This window comes from Mizuhopecten yessoensis, unplaced genomic scaffold, assembly GCF_002113885.1.
Source record: "Mizuhopecten yessoensis strain PY_sf001 unplaced genomic scaffold, ASM211388v2 scaffold10847, whole genome shotgun sequence".
Classification (NCBI taxonomy): Eukaryota; Metazoa; Mollusca; class Bivalvia; order Pectinida; family Pectinidae; genus Mizuhopecten; species Mizuhopecten yessoensis.
The window spans coordinates 448118-465734 of NW_018408751.1; the positions used below are offsets into that span (position 1 = coordinate 448118).

Here is a 17617-nt window from a genome sequence, read left to right on the forward strand (position 1 = left end):
CGCACTGTCTGTCTGTTTTTCATAATCATGATCTTTGTGAGCGGAATTCCTCCTAAACTTTTTTTTAACTTGACTCTGAAAGTACATCAAATGTAGATGTGCATGAATTAGGGATTGGTGATTCCACAATTTTTCCTAGAGTTATGGCCCTTGAAACTAATTTCTGCTCCAGAAACCTTGTAAGTGCAACTCCTCCTTAACTGTTTTTTGTAACCTGGCACACTAAAAGTACATTACAATGCATAAAAGATGATTATTCATGAAATTTTGAACACCTAGATAAGACAAAGCTGGGGGGGTAGTTTTTTTGAACACACTCATAATTTCTCTAGTTTGACATAGAAATGAATACAGTATTGAAACAACTCTGAAGACAAATGATGTTTTTCCAAACAGCACTTTTATTATGACCTTTTTAAACAAATGTACACTTGCTAGTTCTATAAACCAGAAAATAACTAAATTTGAAAACACGTGGTTCAGACTGGCTGAAAAAAATCTCATGTTTTTAACATTCCTATCATATCTGTACAAAACAATAAAAAATAATATTTTTTCTCATACTGTCCACGTAAAGATCTAGTATATTGTAATGTTACATTTACAAACTTATATCAACTAAAGATTCGCTCAACACATTCACCCCTGAAATTTCATGATGAACTATTCCAACCATTGAATTGGAAGAGTTCAAATATGTCTTCAGGGGTGAATAAGGTGAAACAGTTGTCATAAAAAAATAATCATAAATGGAGTGACTGGTATGTAGCTGCCTTCTGCTTATACAGAAAACAAATCTACTTGGTAAATTTTGGAAAAAAGTTCAAATATTGATGCCAATTCATTTTCTTATTCAACAAATCTTTGAGTATTTGTTTTCTAGGTCTTCACATCTTTGCAAATTTTCTTGTTTAACAAGTACAGGTATGTTTTATTTGTATACAAGTCCAAGAATGTGCACACAACACCTGAATGGTCTACAAGTTTCCTGTGAAATATATTTTCATACATAACATCTTCCTTTGACCCAAGCATCTATATATATAGCCCAGTGGTATTTCAACACCAACAAATGCTTATCAAGTACAAGTTACAAAACTGTCCAGGAAAACCAAGATGTTTCAATAATTTAACTGTTTTGCCACTGGTACATAAATTGTGTGGAGTAGATTTAGGTTTTGCACACATGTATCTATACATCACCATTTTATAGCTACTCAATTGATCTCATAATAGTAATCGAAAGAATTATTTGACAGTTAAATGTAAAGAATGTCTCAAAAATAATCCTCTGTAGATAGGGAACACTGAAACACTTTTATAAATTTATCCGTTAACATTTTAGACAAAAAATGTAATCCAAGTGGCCAAGTATATCAATTAGTCATTTGATACTTACCGGTATAGCAAAATTAGTTTTAATTCATAATGCATGAGATGTAAGGTATGATGCATTCCCTATACATTTACAAGATTTACAAGATTACATTCATTTTACATCTTATTGATAATTTGCAGAGACCGACAGATATCATAATGCGTTACTTGTAGTAATTATGCTAAATATATTGACAGAATGGCAGTATGTTGTACAGTAGAACCCTGTCAATTGGAACAATACACATTTTATTTATCCTACTCATTTACCCCTGAAGACACAATTGAACTCTTCCAATTCAAAGGTTGAATTGGAATAGTTCATTATGAAATTTCAGGGGTGAATGTGTTCAGCAAAACCTGCATAATTTAATTTCCAGGACCAAAAAATGCAAAGTTTAACAAGCTTTACTGCATTAATATATAAAAAATTCACAGTAATTATAACTTAATAAAAGAACAGGATTTTATTTAAATTGCAGACTTCTAATAGTATTCTGACATATAAATGTCCACATTTATTGTAAAGATTTACATATAAATCAATATCAGTAAAACTTTCAACAAAAATATGAAATACACAAAGCAGGGAATACATCTGTACACTTTAAATCAAGTTACTGAGTATATTTTTCTTTGATATGAACTCGGTTAAGGATCCCTGTCCCACTGCACTGTGGTTTTTCCCATGTATACAGTAACCTCCCCTTGACATCCATTTGAATATAATTGTAGAACCATTGGGCCAAGACACTTCTGTCACCCAGCTAGCTCATTAGCAGTCTAAAATTCTGTTTGAATCCAGGTCTAACCCCGCGGTATCGTTTTTACACTCGGAAAATGTTGTTGGTTTGGTTTTCTTTTCAGAAACGATTTACCAAAGACATTGTCATGCTGGAAAAAATGGTTTCCAATACTTAGTTACAGTTTTTTGGCAGTGGTACGGGGATCCTTACATCACAACTCAAAGCACCATGTGACAGTACTTTAACCACCAAGACCTTGTATTTTCCAATACCTGTGTAGGCTATAACCACTTCGTTAATTAGCTAATTAGCTACTTAATGCCCCCTGTTGATTTGGGAACAAATCTGTCAAATTATGGGAAAATATATCGACATGGGATAGGGACTTTCCACTCCTAGGTTTTATAATTTGGACTCGCCAAGCCTGGATCTTCTCCGACGTCCAATTTTGAACCATCAGTAACATATTTCATCCTAGTATTGATATACATATCAGTGATATTTATATTTCCAAGCCTGGATCTTCTCCGACGTCCAATTTACATATCAGTGATATTTTGAGCCTTGTATAAATGAAAATTAAAAAAATTTAACTAAATTGTTAACAGTCACTATTACAATCATGCCTTAATATCGGGTCTAAAGTTAAATCAAATATATACTCATACACCCCTAAAGTCATATTTGAACCTTACCAAATGAAAGACTGGGCAATTCAAGTTTAGATATGGAGCGGTAAATTAATCAAATGTTTCCATACTAAACAATTACATGTATCTTGCAAGATTACAGCAAAATCTAGTCCTAAAGAAGGACGGAGTTCACGTAATTAGATCATGAGCCCATGTGATCGTATTCCACGGATGAAGAGTTGTGTAATTCACATAAATGAAACACATTCAACTCTTTATAGTGTTAATAAAAACACAAACTCAACATTTTGAATGTAAATTTTGAACTGCAGATTCAATGTGTGTCAAGAATTAAAGTTAAAAAAGAAAAACATTGAAGAATAACAGAATGGCACAGATATCCTACAGACAACTTAGGAAGTGGTGTACAGATCTTAAATATGGTAAAATCACATGATGAGTTTCCTTTATTTCCCCATCCCGTCACAGTCCTCCACCTCCAGAGGTGTTGCCTAGTACGTACTTGGAATACGCCTTGTTCATTTGTTCGAGGAAGATGAAGGTGAGCACTGTATGAGGACCGAGACGGAAGTAGTAGGGCGTGAATCCTTTCCACAGACTGAAGAATCCCTCTTGTCTTATTGTCTTCACCCATACATCCTATGAAAAGAGAACATACAACTTGTAAACATTATCCGATGGTTTGGTTTGTTTGTGTTTTACGTCGTAATAACAGCCATGGTCATTTAAGGACGCGCCAGGCTTTGGTGGTGGAGAAAAGCTTGAGTTCCTCGAGAAAAGCCACTGACCTACGGCCAGTAACTGGCGACTGCCCTTATCTGATGGTACAGGTTTAATAGCCTATCATGCAGAAGAATTGGGTCATATCTCATACACCATTTCTGTAACCCAACTGATTGTACTGTATATGGCAAACTACTGGCCATATGATTCAGTGGGTGTCCAATTTAACATACTGTAAAAGTAAATCAGAATATTTTCATGCATGTTAAATTTTGCAAATTTCTCGAAAAATAGCTGTAGTTTTATTTTTATTTGTGGTGTTTTGGGATTGTGCGCAAAAAATAGAAGAAAAAAAATAAAAAATTGAGGGTTATTATTTAACACTGAATTTTTTAAGGATTTGGTTTTTGCAAATTTGATTCTTGCACAAAATACACAAAAATATAAACAAAGTAAAAAAATGTCGGGAATTATTTCCAGTATTGATTGTAACCTAGGATAAAGTATTTTGGAAGGATAGAACCTCTCCAACAAAGTGCATCTCTGATTAACTTAATGAGAGACCTATTTCTATATATACAAATAACAAGGTTCGGCCTGTGAAAGAACGTTAGACCCTGGTCACCTCATTATCTGTGTGTACCAAGCGGTACGGAGGGAGACCTTCATGGGCTTGTTGACTCCAATCAATCATTCGTTAATTAATCGGCGTTATAAACATCAAGCTACCTTTGATGCTACTTTTTCAGTTAGATACCGTTTATTTTTAGGATTTTTTTCCAAAAATCAAATCTGACCCCAAAAACGTACCTGCGCACTATACCCGAGTGCACACTATACCCGCAAATTTACGGTATATTAGAATATATAATTGGTGATATTGACTGGGTATTACTACATGTATTTGGTAAATCAGGTCAACATTCACTAATCACTTCACTTCAATTTTAACATTACAATACTCTGCCAAATGCAGTTCTTTTCTCTTGATTCTTGGCTTATAATGATCCATCTTGCTTAATGATAAAAGTAGTGCTGTCACAATATATCGGAAAACAGGTATATCTCAACACACGGATATATCGTATTGTACCACAATACAGAGATAAAATATTGCGATACAACGCAAAAATTTTTTAAAAGCCTATTTTTTATGTATCTCATTCTGCTTGGTGTTTTAACTTTGCAAATAACTACAAACTCTAACAGATATGCCAATAAAAAAAATCATAAAACAGGCTTTTAATAGTGGTGGGAATTAGGTCAAATTTTGTTATCGATAGTTGGTTTGACAAAAATCTTAAATCCATGTGATCCATATTATATATGATTAAGTTTGATAACATTCTGACAACAACTTATTATACAATCGAGCACATCTTTCCTATGACAATATATCGCGATACGTATCACAATATATTCATTCTGTATTGCAATATATCGTGATACACACTTGGCATATTGCGACACCCCTAGATAAAAACATAACAATTTCATACCTAACAAATAGGACTTTTATTTCAGTGAGTATGTTATATGGACCTGAAAAGTGTTAGTGACCTGGAATTCATATATGTATATATTGGTCATTTCTCAAATTAATATAACAACATATTCACCTTAACTAAAGTCCAAAACTGATAAAACACATGTTCATCATGAAGTGAAATTATCTTTTAAATTATCTGACATTGAGTCGGTAACAATACTAGGGCCCCTTCTCCGTATCTGTTTCAACCAGCTCAGATCTAAACCAAGGCTGACCTCAGGAATATTTAGCATGTGTATATCGAGGGGTCCATATGCGCCTTTAGCACTAAAGGCTGATTGTCGCTAGTTTGTATTAATTCTTTGTAAAACAAGGTCGATCTACATGTATATTTTAGGATACGCTATATAATTTAGTGGACACGTCAAATAAGTACATATTATTCATGATATATTGTTATTTATTTGTTAAGAAACTGCATTTTTAGCTCTGCCCAAAGTTCAGTACAAGTGCATTCGTTTATCATGGAATATTTCTGTGCCACCTGAACTGTTTCAACAGGTAGTGGTAGTGCAGTGGATAGCGCACTTGCCTTTCACCAAGAGGACCGGGGTTCGATTCCCCGATCGGACGTGAGAAGGTATGGAGTCACCTGCCCAACCACATGGGTTTTCTCCGGGTACTCCGGTTTTCTCCCACACTAAAACCCCCCGTGGGCTAATTAACATCCGGGCCAACAAGAATGATTTTTATAAGTTGAAATAACTTGTTTCATAATTGTTGTAAACTAAATAAAGTTTATATTTCATGACAAGCTAATGCGACCAAGTAAACACTAGATTTACTTACCAAGGCGTTCTTATATTCTGGTTTTCCATCTATAGTCCTCATGTTCTGGATTCTGTGGGAAATCATTGTTTTAATTGTAAATATGAAAATTTAATTGATGGGGTCACCATCACAAAAATCAAGATTTTAACATAATCTGCCAATAACGATGCAGCATCATTGATTTATTTGGGATTGCGTTAATTATCAAAACGAATTGGAATATTGTATGTAACAAATCCGGAAAAAATAAATCCGAGATGAAACATTTTTGAATTAACAAGTTTCACTGTAGGTGTTTTGATGGACTTAAAATTTATATTTCAGAAATTTATTTACAAACATTAAATTCAAATGAATGTATTTCCACAGGATAGTCCAGATAAAAAAAGAAGTTCTATCAATATTGCAGAAAAAAAAGTTACCATCGAAATCAATGTATTCAAGAAGCAGAACATGTTGGGTTTTCTGGTATGAGAAATCACCCGTACTTATTCAGACTCGAATTATTACCTGGTTTTTGCGATGTCAACCGGCATCGAGGCAGTGGTTGTACAAAATCCACTGAACATGCTGGCCACAAAATGGAGGAATAAGTTTTCGTTGAAGTACCCTGGGGAAAAAATTATACAGAACATGTAAATATAAAATCACGCATTCTTAGCATATCTATCATATCAAACTATTGATGACTTGCCATAGTGGTCACCCCAATAGCAATATAACATAAGTATTTCAAAATCACAATTCTGTAAGCATATTAATTTTAGTGGTATTCTAATTTTAGCAGCTTTCACGCTACCTCTTGTATCTTAAATTATGTCCCCCACTAAAATTAGATCATGTAGCGCTAGCAGTTTATCCAAGCCATAAAATGCTGGACTTTACGTGACTGGTAATGTCAACATCTCACCTGAGCACATACATAGACTCTGTTCAAAGGTAATCACTCGATTTATCTACATATGCTATATTTTTTAACAACCGCTATGTATTAAAACCTATTGCAGAAAATGATATTTGCGAGAGTGCATGAAGTCAGCTACAGCGAGTCCGCTAATTTGAGAGTGCACTAATAAGTCCCAACCCCCTTGTTCTGTTAAAAAATTTAGTGCACTGAAATAAGAACCCTTGCATAAGTTTACATAACAGTTTATCAAAGTAATTTCCCCTTTTACACAAGCTCCTGAACAAACAAAAATTAGCATCATAAGTTGTCAGAATTTTCGAGATTTTATATTCAGGAAAATATTCCAGAAGGTTTTTTTCCCCCGCAGGATGAGCTCAAAAAGACGTGTGTGTGTAATTTACATCAATACCCACCTGTACTGAGGAGATACTCCTTCGCCTGGGAATACGTGGCTAGCTGTACAGCATTGACCACCATTGCTCGAGCCACGGTCGGATAACAACCCTTCAAACATTGAAAAGAAAATCTGGGTATAATCGTACCTTTCAGTTTATATTTCATACACAAGAACAATCAAAAATGCATGTGAATCCAATATTCCTGCTGTTCCACATGAAGCATTCAAAATGAAATTATTGAGCAGCGTGATCCGGAAATGCTGGATTTCAAGGATTTTACAGAAAGACATTGTATCGTAATGTACTATTCCAACCTTTGAATTGGAAGAGTTCAAAGGTGTCTTCAGGGGTAAATGAGTTAAAGAAGTTCAATACAACATTGTGCCCCAAGAGCCATCACCATCATTTATACAGAAATGAACTCTTGGATGTTTCATACCAAACAAATTTTATATGTAACTCCATTTTTCAGCAGTAGTGTTTATCCCTATTTCCCTTATTCAAACATCTGTGAAACTGGGAGTCTTAAGTCACAGAAATAGCCAAAATATAACTTTGTGCTTGATCAAAGTTAAAATATCAATTCAAATCAATACATTCATCAATACAGATGAAATTCCCCATGGATTCTTCGTTACTGCAATGTAACAAAAACAGCAACCATAGTATATATACAAAACAAACTACTTATTATATCCAGTTCCGTTTTGGAAAGCTGCGATTTGGTTTGGTTTAGTATTGTTTAACGTTTTATCAACAGCTATGGTCATTTAAGGACGGCCGCCCCTGTGTGCAAGATGCATGCGTGTAGTGTATGTGTGTGTGTATTGGGAGGCTGTGATACGTTCGTGTTTGTCTCCTTGTGATAGCGCGGAACTGATGCAGACTTTATAGTGCTACCTCAATGAAACCTAATACCGAAGACACCCAGCAGGACACCCCACCCGGTCAAATTATACTGACAAGGGCTAACTATTCGTCCCACTCCTTAATTGCTGAGCGTTAAGCAGGAGTAGAAACGACCATTTTTACAGACTCTGGTATGTCTCGGCCAGGGGACAGAACCCAAAGCCTTCCTAACAGGGGCGAACGCTCAACTAAAGGCCAAAAGTGAGGCATTGTCAAGGGAGACGTTAAGAAGAAGAAAGTTGTTTAGCATGAAGAGAAAAGATAAGATCCCTAATTTAGTCGCCTCTTAGGATCATGCAATGGGGGCAGCAAGTACAATTATTACGCCCTACCTGCAGGGACGGTAAGATGTGATATCCGGAACCAAAATGGCGGACCACGATGTCCTGTCTGGGATTATGACTGGTCAAACACAGACTCGTATCTGGTGATAACCCGCCCCCTACTTTTGACATGTTATCTTACACAGACGACTTGGGTTTATCACTGGTAATAATACAATTATAAGTGACTTACCCTCCACATGGTGAGGACCCCCTCCTCAGTTGAGATGCGGTACAGAGCGTTAAAAACACTTGAGTAGCCTCTCCTCTGGTCTACAGGTAATCTGGAAACAGAAAAAGAATCCTTATGTTAAAACCTGATGGACAATTCATTCAAACACTGTCAACATGCACATTTTTATGCAATCCAACTTTTAGCACAAAGTATTGAACAAAGCTATTAGCAGAATAACACACCTATAATATTGAGCATTATTACAATAGAGGATTCTCATCTTCTATGGCCATTTCAAATCAATTTGTACATTTTGTAAAACATTTTTTCATCAGTTCAATATTTTTTCTTTAAATGCTGAAAATCTTAGCACTGAACTTGAATTAGCACTTCCCAAGATTGTGCAAAAATGTTAAATTGAGATAATAACCTCCAACTTTTACAATATTCTATTCAATAGCTATAACTTTTTTATAGAAAATGCTCAAAATCTTGGCATTGGACTTGAATTTGCACTTCCCAAATTACAAGATTGTGCAAAAAACACTTAAAGCTGACAGTGCAAGTTTACCCTTTCACCCCTACGTAACTTCGGTAGACTCTACCATGCATTGATATGGATGAGTCCATTATGGTCTACAGTGGTGAAAGGGTTAAAAAGTTTTCAGTTGAGATTAAAAAAGAATACTGGGTATAAGAATACCGGGTATATATTTTTTCCAAATAATTTTTTTCAGCGAGACCCATACTCGTTACCAAGCAAGGACAAACTAAAATGTTGGCACTTCCTTAGAAACGGTAGTCAGAAGAGATGGGGAAGATCTCAAAACTAGAGAAAAAAAAATGAAAGCTTTTTAACTTGCACTGTCAGCTTCAATTAAGATTACCTCTAATGTTTTCAGCATTTTTATCAATAGCTTAAGATTTTTACTTTTAAAATGTAGAGAAAAATCTGTTTCGGACAAATGCCAGATATCTTGTGATGAAAATTTAAATAAACTGTTGAATGAAACATTATAAATTAAAAAATTATTTTATAGGAAAGGTTTAAATAACATTTATCAAATTACCTCAAGCAGTTTGTGACGTTTTCATGCATATGCACAATTTAATTTAAATTATCATTAATTTGACAATTTACTTTGAAAACTTTTATTTTTTACATCAATTATGAAACTATCTTCAATAAGATTCCACAGTTTTGAAATATATCTAAATAGATTACTGGAAAATCAGGAAAACTCAAAACATGAACTGAGACGAGGGGGGAAACCAGCTGAGTCATCTTTATGACCCGGTACTAACCTAACAGGAAAGGGGGCTATATTTACAACCTACCAGTAACCTATTTGATACAGTGTGTATATACTCTCTTTCGATAGGCGAAATGTCCCCGGTCGAGTGACATATGAAATATACAATTTTGTCACATCGTTGTACAGGTTAAGAATACAAACAGTTCACTCAGTTGAGTCATAGCTTGACAAAGGGACCAGTCGGTTTTGAAACGTTGTGACACATTAAATACATACATTATTTGTAAAACTTTTATAATTATGAAATAAGTTTTTGATTAAGTAATATTTTAAGCCAACATTGGCGGCCCAGATGAATGCATGCAAAGGTCTTAATGAGTGGGAAATGGAGTAGAGGAAATCCATGTCATTGGTAATTTGGGTAATTTTGGAATCAGTAATAAAGTGTCTTAGTCCACTTGTCTACTTTTTTTTATAAAGAGAAAAGAATTTTGAGTTTGTTTTTCAAATTGAAAAGATTTTTTTTAAGTTAAATTGGGAATGGTGGAAAAACCCTGCTCCTAAATGCATTTTCAGAGTCACTGAAAACATCAATCAACCCTTTCACAACTGTAGACCATAATGGACTTATCCAGATCAATGCAGGGTAGAGTTCATTAAAGTTACATAGGGGTGAAAGGGTTAACCTCTCTTTGTTTTGTGTATGATAGAATTTTAGGATCATTTAAAAATTATGAATATATCTTTCAAAAAAGTAATCTTCTATGAAAAAAAATCTTTTAAAATAAATGTAGACAACAATCAATCAAAAGCGAAAACAATTTCAGGTACAATTCATACCTCCCATCGGCTGTCATTCTGATAAGAGCAATTTCTGCAGGGGTCCCCACAAAGGCACCGATTCCCCCTGCTGCAATGCCAATCATACCCTTCATCGCAAATGACGGGTTTACACCATCTCTGTAAAACATGATATTATTGATTCATAACATTTCCTTCACCCATGGTATGTCGTACAGTAAACCTTTGACATGGTTTTTTTTGTATAATCACAAAAATGCACATTACGTAAAGAAACATCCCTAAATATACTTCATGTCTGTTTTCAAGGGAGAAACAATCGCTTTAAATCATGAAATCACAATGGAAGATGATGTCACAAAGCAGTAACATGTGATGTCATATTTAAAAGATTTGCCAATGAAATCACATCCAGGGCATTACCCACTAGCAGGTAACCAAAATTGTATGTAATACCAACTCCTAGCAGGTTTATCCAATGAGCAATGAGTAAGGAAACGCATAGTGATTGTGGGAGAAAATTTTAAAAATTCATAATAACAGGATATCAGAGTTACGATATACTGATCAAGAAATTGCATAAAATTGTAATATTATTTGCTTAAAGATATACATTTTGAGACAGAAAAATGCCTTTCTGACCGTGTCAATACAGGGTTTGATACATACTTGGAGAAGTGTGCGAACAGTGTCGTGTAGATTCCCAGTCGTGTCGTTGTGTAAGTGGCTTGTCGCAAGAGGCCAGCTGATAGCCTGACGAGGGGAAAAAAGCACAAGAAATGGTTAGTTTTAGGGCACAATCAGAAATCGTTGATAGACACTAAAGTATTATGCCAGGAGTTCAGCATAATTATGGCAGGCAATTTGAACAAAAACAAATTTGTAGGCATATAAACTAAATTTGCTGATGAGATATGGTCTACACAAGCATTTCACTATTGACAGGCTTTTAAAGTGTGAACTTTGACCCTTTAACCCTGATCGACTGACACCAAAATCTATATCAGGGGTAGAACTTTGTAAGGTATACACATAAACTAAATCTGTTGAGGATTTTGTTAAGACATCTTTTATGTATTAAAGGTTTTGAATTCAAAGTGGTCAAGGGTGACATTTTAACCCTTTGCCTTGACCCCTGATCACCAAAATCAAATAACTGTATTACCATACTTATTAAGTGCAAAATGAAATAACGGAGTTTAACCAAAATGTCATCAATACCAACAGAAATTCCAAGAGGCGAACACTTGAAGAAGAGTATACAAGCTCTGTCTTCTATCGTCATCAAACAAGAGTTCCAATTTGTATGGCACCACCTTATTTGGAGTTGCTTAAAGTTGTGCATTTATTCAAACAAAGAGTTATACATGTATATTTGACTGAAATATATTCATCCTAATTTCCTTTGAAATAAAACATCTCTGCAACAGACAACGTTTCTCAAGGGATTAACACTCACTATCGCTCTCTGCACCCCTGGAATGTGTCCTAGGTAAATTGAAGGCACGGGGCTAGCTATTTGACTGATCTCGGGGAAAAAAATCCTGACCAATCACTAAGCTGATGTCCTTTGAACTTTACAGAAAAGGGAAGCCCAACTTTAAAGGCAGTCAATTGTACTGTTATGCGACCACGAGATTCGTTTTGATGTACATCAAAGGATCAAACTAGTCTTCTCGTCTCATCCACAAGGTGGTGCACACCGAGCCTTTGAATTTACATTGACATATTTCAGGGGTGCAGAGTGCGATTTGTTTGTTTGCTTGGGTTTAACGTCCCCGCAACAGCCAGGGTCATATGTGGACGGGTGCCTAGGGAGACAACAGCCGAAGTCATATGAGGACGGGTGCCTAGGGAGACAACAGCCAGGGTCATATGAGGACGGGTTCCTAGGGAGACAACAGCCAGGGTCATATGAGGGCGGGTGCCTGGGGAGACAACAGCCAGGGTCATATGAGAACGGGCGCCTAGGGAGACAACAGCCAGGGTCATATGGGGACGGGTGCCTAGGGAGACAACAGCCGAAGTCATATGAGGACGGGTGCCGAGGGAGACAACAGCCAGGGTCATATGAGGACGGGTGCTTAGGGAGACACCGCCTGAAACAGGAAGTAGACAGAAAATAAAGAAGACAAGAAAAACAGGAACCGATAAAGATCCCAAGTGTTGCAATCGGGGGCAGCAGATTAATTTTGGTCTTTCCCATGTCCCCTTCGTAGAAGACAAAGAAGAAAACCCCGGATTCTGCAGGGGGCCCACATTAGTTGCAATTTACTATTCACATGTATTGGGATACACAGGTCCATTCTTGATTTCTTCAATGTCCCCTAAATAGTAGACAAGGAAGAGACCACCCCAATTCTGCAGGGGGGGGGGCCCATTAGTCGCCTCTTACGATCATGCAGTGGGAAACAACAGGCCTTTCTTTCATCCAACCTACAAGGATTTGCAGAAAATGAAAGTGAGCATAACCCCGAAAGTATGCATAACCCTTGGAGTATCGAGGATGCAGACATCAGATCTGTGAGCCCCTTGACCAGTGTTTACTGTACTGGACACTTGATAATGGTGTGTTATTATTGAGCACCCATCTCTTACCCTGTATATATTCCTGTAACTCCCTCATTCCTGAAGATTGTCCTCAGTGCTTGTAAACTGTTCTTGTACTCTTTCGTCTTACCACCCTCACCTTCAACAGAAAGTGTTCAAAGTATAGTTGGTGCAACAACTGATTCTAATCAATGGTGACTTTATACAAATTAAAAGTACTAAAACATTTCATTTTTCATTTCTTAAAAACATGTAGCAGGCATCTTTCCAATAATATCTTATTTTTAATTCAAATAATTAATTGTGTATTACCAGTACGAAAATAGAGTTTCCTCAAATATTGGTGATAAGCTATCATGTTTATCTAACACTCGTTAGTTAATTAGCAAATTGGATAAGACAAAAGGTTACCAAATGTCTTTTACAATTTGAAAATTAACTAACCAGAGTTTGATAAACATGATATTCAGCCATTTATTACTTGACATCATAATTAGCAGATTGACATATGAAATAATGTCCAGGATTTATTTTTAAGCATGATTACGTTGAGCTTTTTATTATATTTACCACTCAACTGCATCCGGTTCTTGACCAAATCCAGAGGCTGTACAAAAAGAGTAGCAGCCATCCTGAAAAGAACAAATTCTTTACAGATTATCAAGTTATATCAACATATAAGTTCTCAGACATCAGGCCGAAATGTCTATATCTAATTTAGCAAGAAGTTTTAAATCATCTTTTTGCTCATGGACTTGTACATAATATGTTGTATAACATATATCATTTGTTCTGATTAAGGCTATGAAAAGAACTGTTTAGCAAGACATCTAAAACTCTATTAGTATAAATTGTTTTTCCATTTGGTTTTTTAAAATCTTTTTTTCTAGTATCGAGATCTTCCCCAGAGGCTATTTAACGTTTCTAAGGAAGCGCAGACATTTTAGTTTGTTATTGTTTTGGAATGAGTATATCTCATGATCAGTGCATTAAATGTCAAACAGGTTATCATTCTACAACTGACCCTCTTGCGGTTCAATACACTGCGCACCCTGATCGGCAACCAATATCAAAAGTCAAATGCACTAGCCTGAAGACTTTGAAACAATGCCAAGCTTGCTGTTACTTATGACACGTTCTCGGAAATTGTGTTTCCAAAATAAAAGATATATCACTGAAAATACTTCAATAAATCCCATATATATATCATCAGTCTTTCACAGCCCACACATGAAAACTTTATTATGAACTCTTAGTCTTTAAAATCTGTCATGTACATGCTTTACTAGCAAAACGCCTACAAAATGTGACACTCCCAGCTAGGTGTGTAGTCAACAATGTGAAGTTTTATAATTGAACTGTTCTCATGGAAATAGTTGGAATTAGTATTGGTTTCACACAGGATGTTATTACTATTTAGATATCTAAAAGGTAGGCATCAGCGTTAAGTTTNTGGGGGGGCAGGGATTGTGCATTAGACATTTTAATTGGTTATATTTTACTATTATTTCTAATTTTTTTTAGTTAATTGATATCTTTGATGTGTTCCATTTCTATTTCATTCAACTGATCTTATAAATAATGGTGGTTCAAAATCGTGAAAATGTTTTATTTATATTGTATAGTAGTGTCACCTTGCACATACATTGAACAATGATAAACAGTTTGACGGGTAATGTGTTTTTTATACCTAGGGAAACTCCTACTCGTTACCACGCAAGTCCATTCTAAAATGACGATGCTTCCTTAGATACAACAGCTTACTGGGAACAAACTCAAAACCAGAAAAAAAAACACTTTTTTATTAATCGTTTATAGATAATTAATTTTACACAATTTCAGCATTTATCAAATTGATATACATTAATGCAATACTAATCTATGGCAATATCATTTTTATTGACATTATTTTGCAAAACATTGTGTTTCATTTTTTTTTCTTCAAAATTCACTCCTTTTTACATAAATTTTTCATTTAAAATCCTTAAAATTCTGACAACCTAATTTTTTTTTGTGGCAGAATTTTTTTTTATATCTACAAAATTTGAAGAATTTCTACTGAGAAATGGTGACACAAAACTATTACCTTAAATGATGGCATAAAATGTTTCTAAATCTACATTTTGCCTTTTATTTTGTTTCAGTTTATTTATTAATGTATAAAGAATGCATTTTTCTCTCCTTTTAACAACAAGCATAAAAATTTATATTTTTAGGAAATAAAATTTTGTTCTGTAAGGAATATTTTTAAAATGTTAAAGGGGCTGGTCGGGGAAAATTGTCATATTTGCTAAAATGGCATACACATGTTTAAAATACCTTCTTATGAAATATACCGATTCAAATTTTGCTGAAATTCACTCCCTAAGAGTAAAAATTACAATTATATTAAAGAAATCCTAAATCGTCACCTGACAGTCTAAAACTCTCAATTGACCCAGATCAGTGATGTAATTTTATCGCATGGGCTTCATCAACAAGACCAAATGTAAACATTGCGGCGAAAGAAAAAGATGCATGCAAAAGTCATGACAGGCACGAGGTATCAATTCCGTTATATATAACAACAACATATAGGTAGGAATACTACACTTGCATCATGCATGACCTTTGAAAACAATTATTTACGTATAGTATTGTTGTCTTGTCTGCTAGTTGAGTCCGACATGGCTGATAGACGGCGTGCTATTGTTGTTAGTTCCACATGACATATATAAATAGATCTGCGCTAAATTTACGCCGGGCTTCCCCGAGATTTTAGTGGTCAAAACTGGACATTGCAAGTAGAACTCGACCATCATATTGCCGTGGTATAACTTTTGGAAGGCCAGAGAATGCATTGAGACCCATTTATTTTGTAATTTTTTCCCCGACCAGCCCCTTTAAAAAGATTTATGGCAATTTCTTTATCAAATCAAGAATAAAATATATATATGATACTAAATAGTGTTTTGTGTGGCTAATATTTTGATATGTTTCACTCGTGCTGCGCACTTGTGAAAAATATCAAAATATTAGCCACACTCATGAAATATATTTGTTATTACTTAAGACACCATTACATTTTCTATTTATTACATTTTTAAAAGAATAAAACATGAAAAATGTAATGCATTAAAAAAGAGCAGGAATCAGAAGCGTAATAATTAGCATTAGCTATAATGACGTCACGCTTGACAACAAGGCTGTGCGCCATTTTGAATGGGATACTCAACGCAATTCTGATGTTTTCTGCTATCATCTGGTTTGATTGCTTATGAAAATGTAATTAATTGTTAAGTGTGTGTACCAAACATTTACCATAACAACCACTTATTCTACCGTCATTTGAATCTGACCAAAAAAATTGCTGCCTTTGAATGCAGAGAATAGAAGATACCTTATGATTGGTCAATACCAAATGTCATAGTGTGAAAGATATCAGTTTTATCAAGTTGATAGAATCCGATATATCACTGGCAAAAAAGTAATAAATAGCTCTAACACCATTTCAAGAAATGGGGCCATACTTCATGTATATATAGAACCTGTTTATTAAAACTGTCAATTAAATATACGCTTGAAAACAGAGATATGATCTTTTCTTTTTATATATATATCTGGTTTAAAACATGTGCATCGTGCACAAGTCTCTGTCACAGTACAGCGCATTCGGAACGCAAACGCACAAAAGCCGGATCTTTTTCACCAGGATAATATAATACTTTTTTAATAGCAATGCCAATTTAAAATGCATAGCGTAAGCATAAAGCAATATTATTTTTAATACTTTCTACGGATAATTATGCACCAGAAGTAACAAAGAGTATGGTATCCCATTATAAATATCACTGGAATTTCGTCAAATGATCAAAGTATCGAAGCCTAGGCCGGAACTTTTTATCATGGTGAAAACATCGGCACACACAGTAACACAAATGCACAGCCGACAACAAAAAGCACTTCCAATGGCGTACGCGGAATGTTGCGATGGAACTACAACACACTTTAGAAAAATACACAAGTATAGCACATTTTTATATAGCAAGCACTGTCTTACCCAGCTGACCCCCCAAAAAGGAATCGGATGGAAATTGGGGGCTGCTGTGGAGGTGACTTTCCACTGGAGGCAGACATCTTGGATTGGTGACCTTCACCTCGGAAGGTCGATGTTCACGTGATTCAGTACAGGTCGCCGTAGCTTTTCCAGTCGTCTGCTAGACTCGATAGTGACGCGCACGTAACAATATAATTCCGTGATATAGCTTCACAATATTGGATGAAAATTATACTTAGACCTATATTATCCTCGGATTACCGGTTTCCGCGCACTTAAGAAGCAATTTCCGCGATTTCGTACTCATATCGGCAGAAAACTACAAGGAAACAAAAAACTCAGTAACGCAACATTCAGGTATTTTAAAAAACAACAGAAAAAACATTATTTATTATATTTATTTTGTTATGATATAGATAAAATATGTTAAAAAAAATCTGCAG

At 35.2% G+C, this 17617-nt stretch overlaps 1 protein-coding gene across 1 annotated transcript; it reads right to left on the reverse strand.

Moving 5' to 3' along the window:
• Positions 1 to 378: 378 nt before the first annotated feature.
• Positions 379 to 17282, reverse strand: LOC110462922 (mitochondrial 2-oxoglutarate/malate carrier protein-like). The gene is made up of 10 exons (XM_021517164.1): positions 17178 to 17282; positions 13709 to 13770; positions 13187 to 13277; positions 11258 to 11341; positions 10628 to 10747; positions 8550 to 8640; positions 7140 to 7230; positions 6330 to 6429; positions 5838 to 5889; positions 379 to 3415 (listed from the first exon to the last, which is right to left on the reverse strand). The coding sequence occupies exons 1-10, from the start codon at positions 17252 to 17254 to the stop codon at positions 3239 to 3241; spliced, it is 945 nt and encodes a 314-aa protein (XP_021372839.1). The 5' UTR covers positions 17255 to 17282; the 3' UTR covers positions 379 to 3238.
• Positions 17283 to 17617: the final 335 nt, after the last annotated feature.

Coding starts and splice junctions, on each gene's coding strand:
- LOC110462922 (XM_021517164.1), bottom strand. CDS start 17,254: ATGTCTGCCTCCAGTGGAAAGTCACCTCCACAGCAGCCCCCAATTTCC. Junction 13,278..13,708: donor GAACCGGATGCAGTTGAGTG/GTAAATATAATA, acceptor TTTCTGTTGAAG/GTGAGGGTGGTAAGACGAAA. Junction 11,342..13,186: donor GTTACAGGAATATATACAGG/GTAAGAGATGGG, acceptor TCCCCTCGTCAG/GCTATCAGCTGGCCTCTTGC.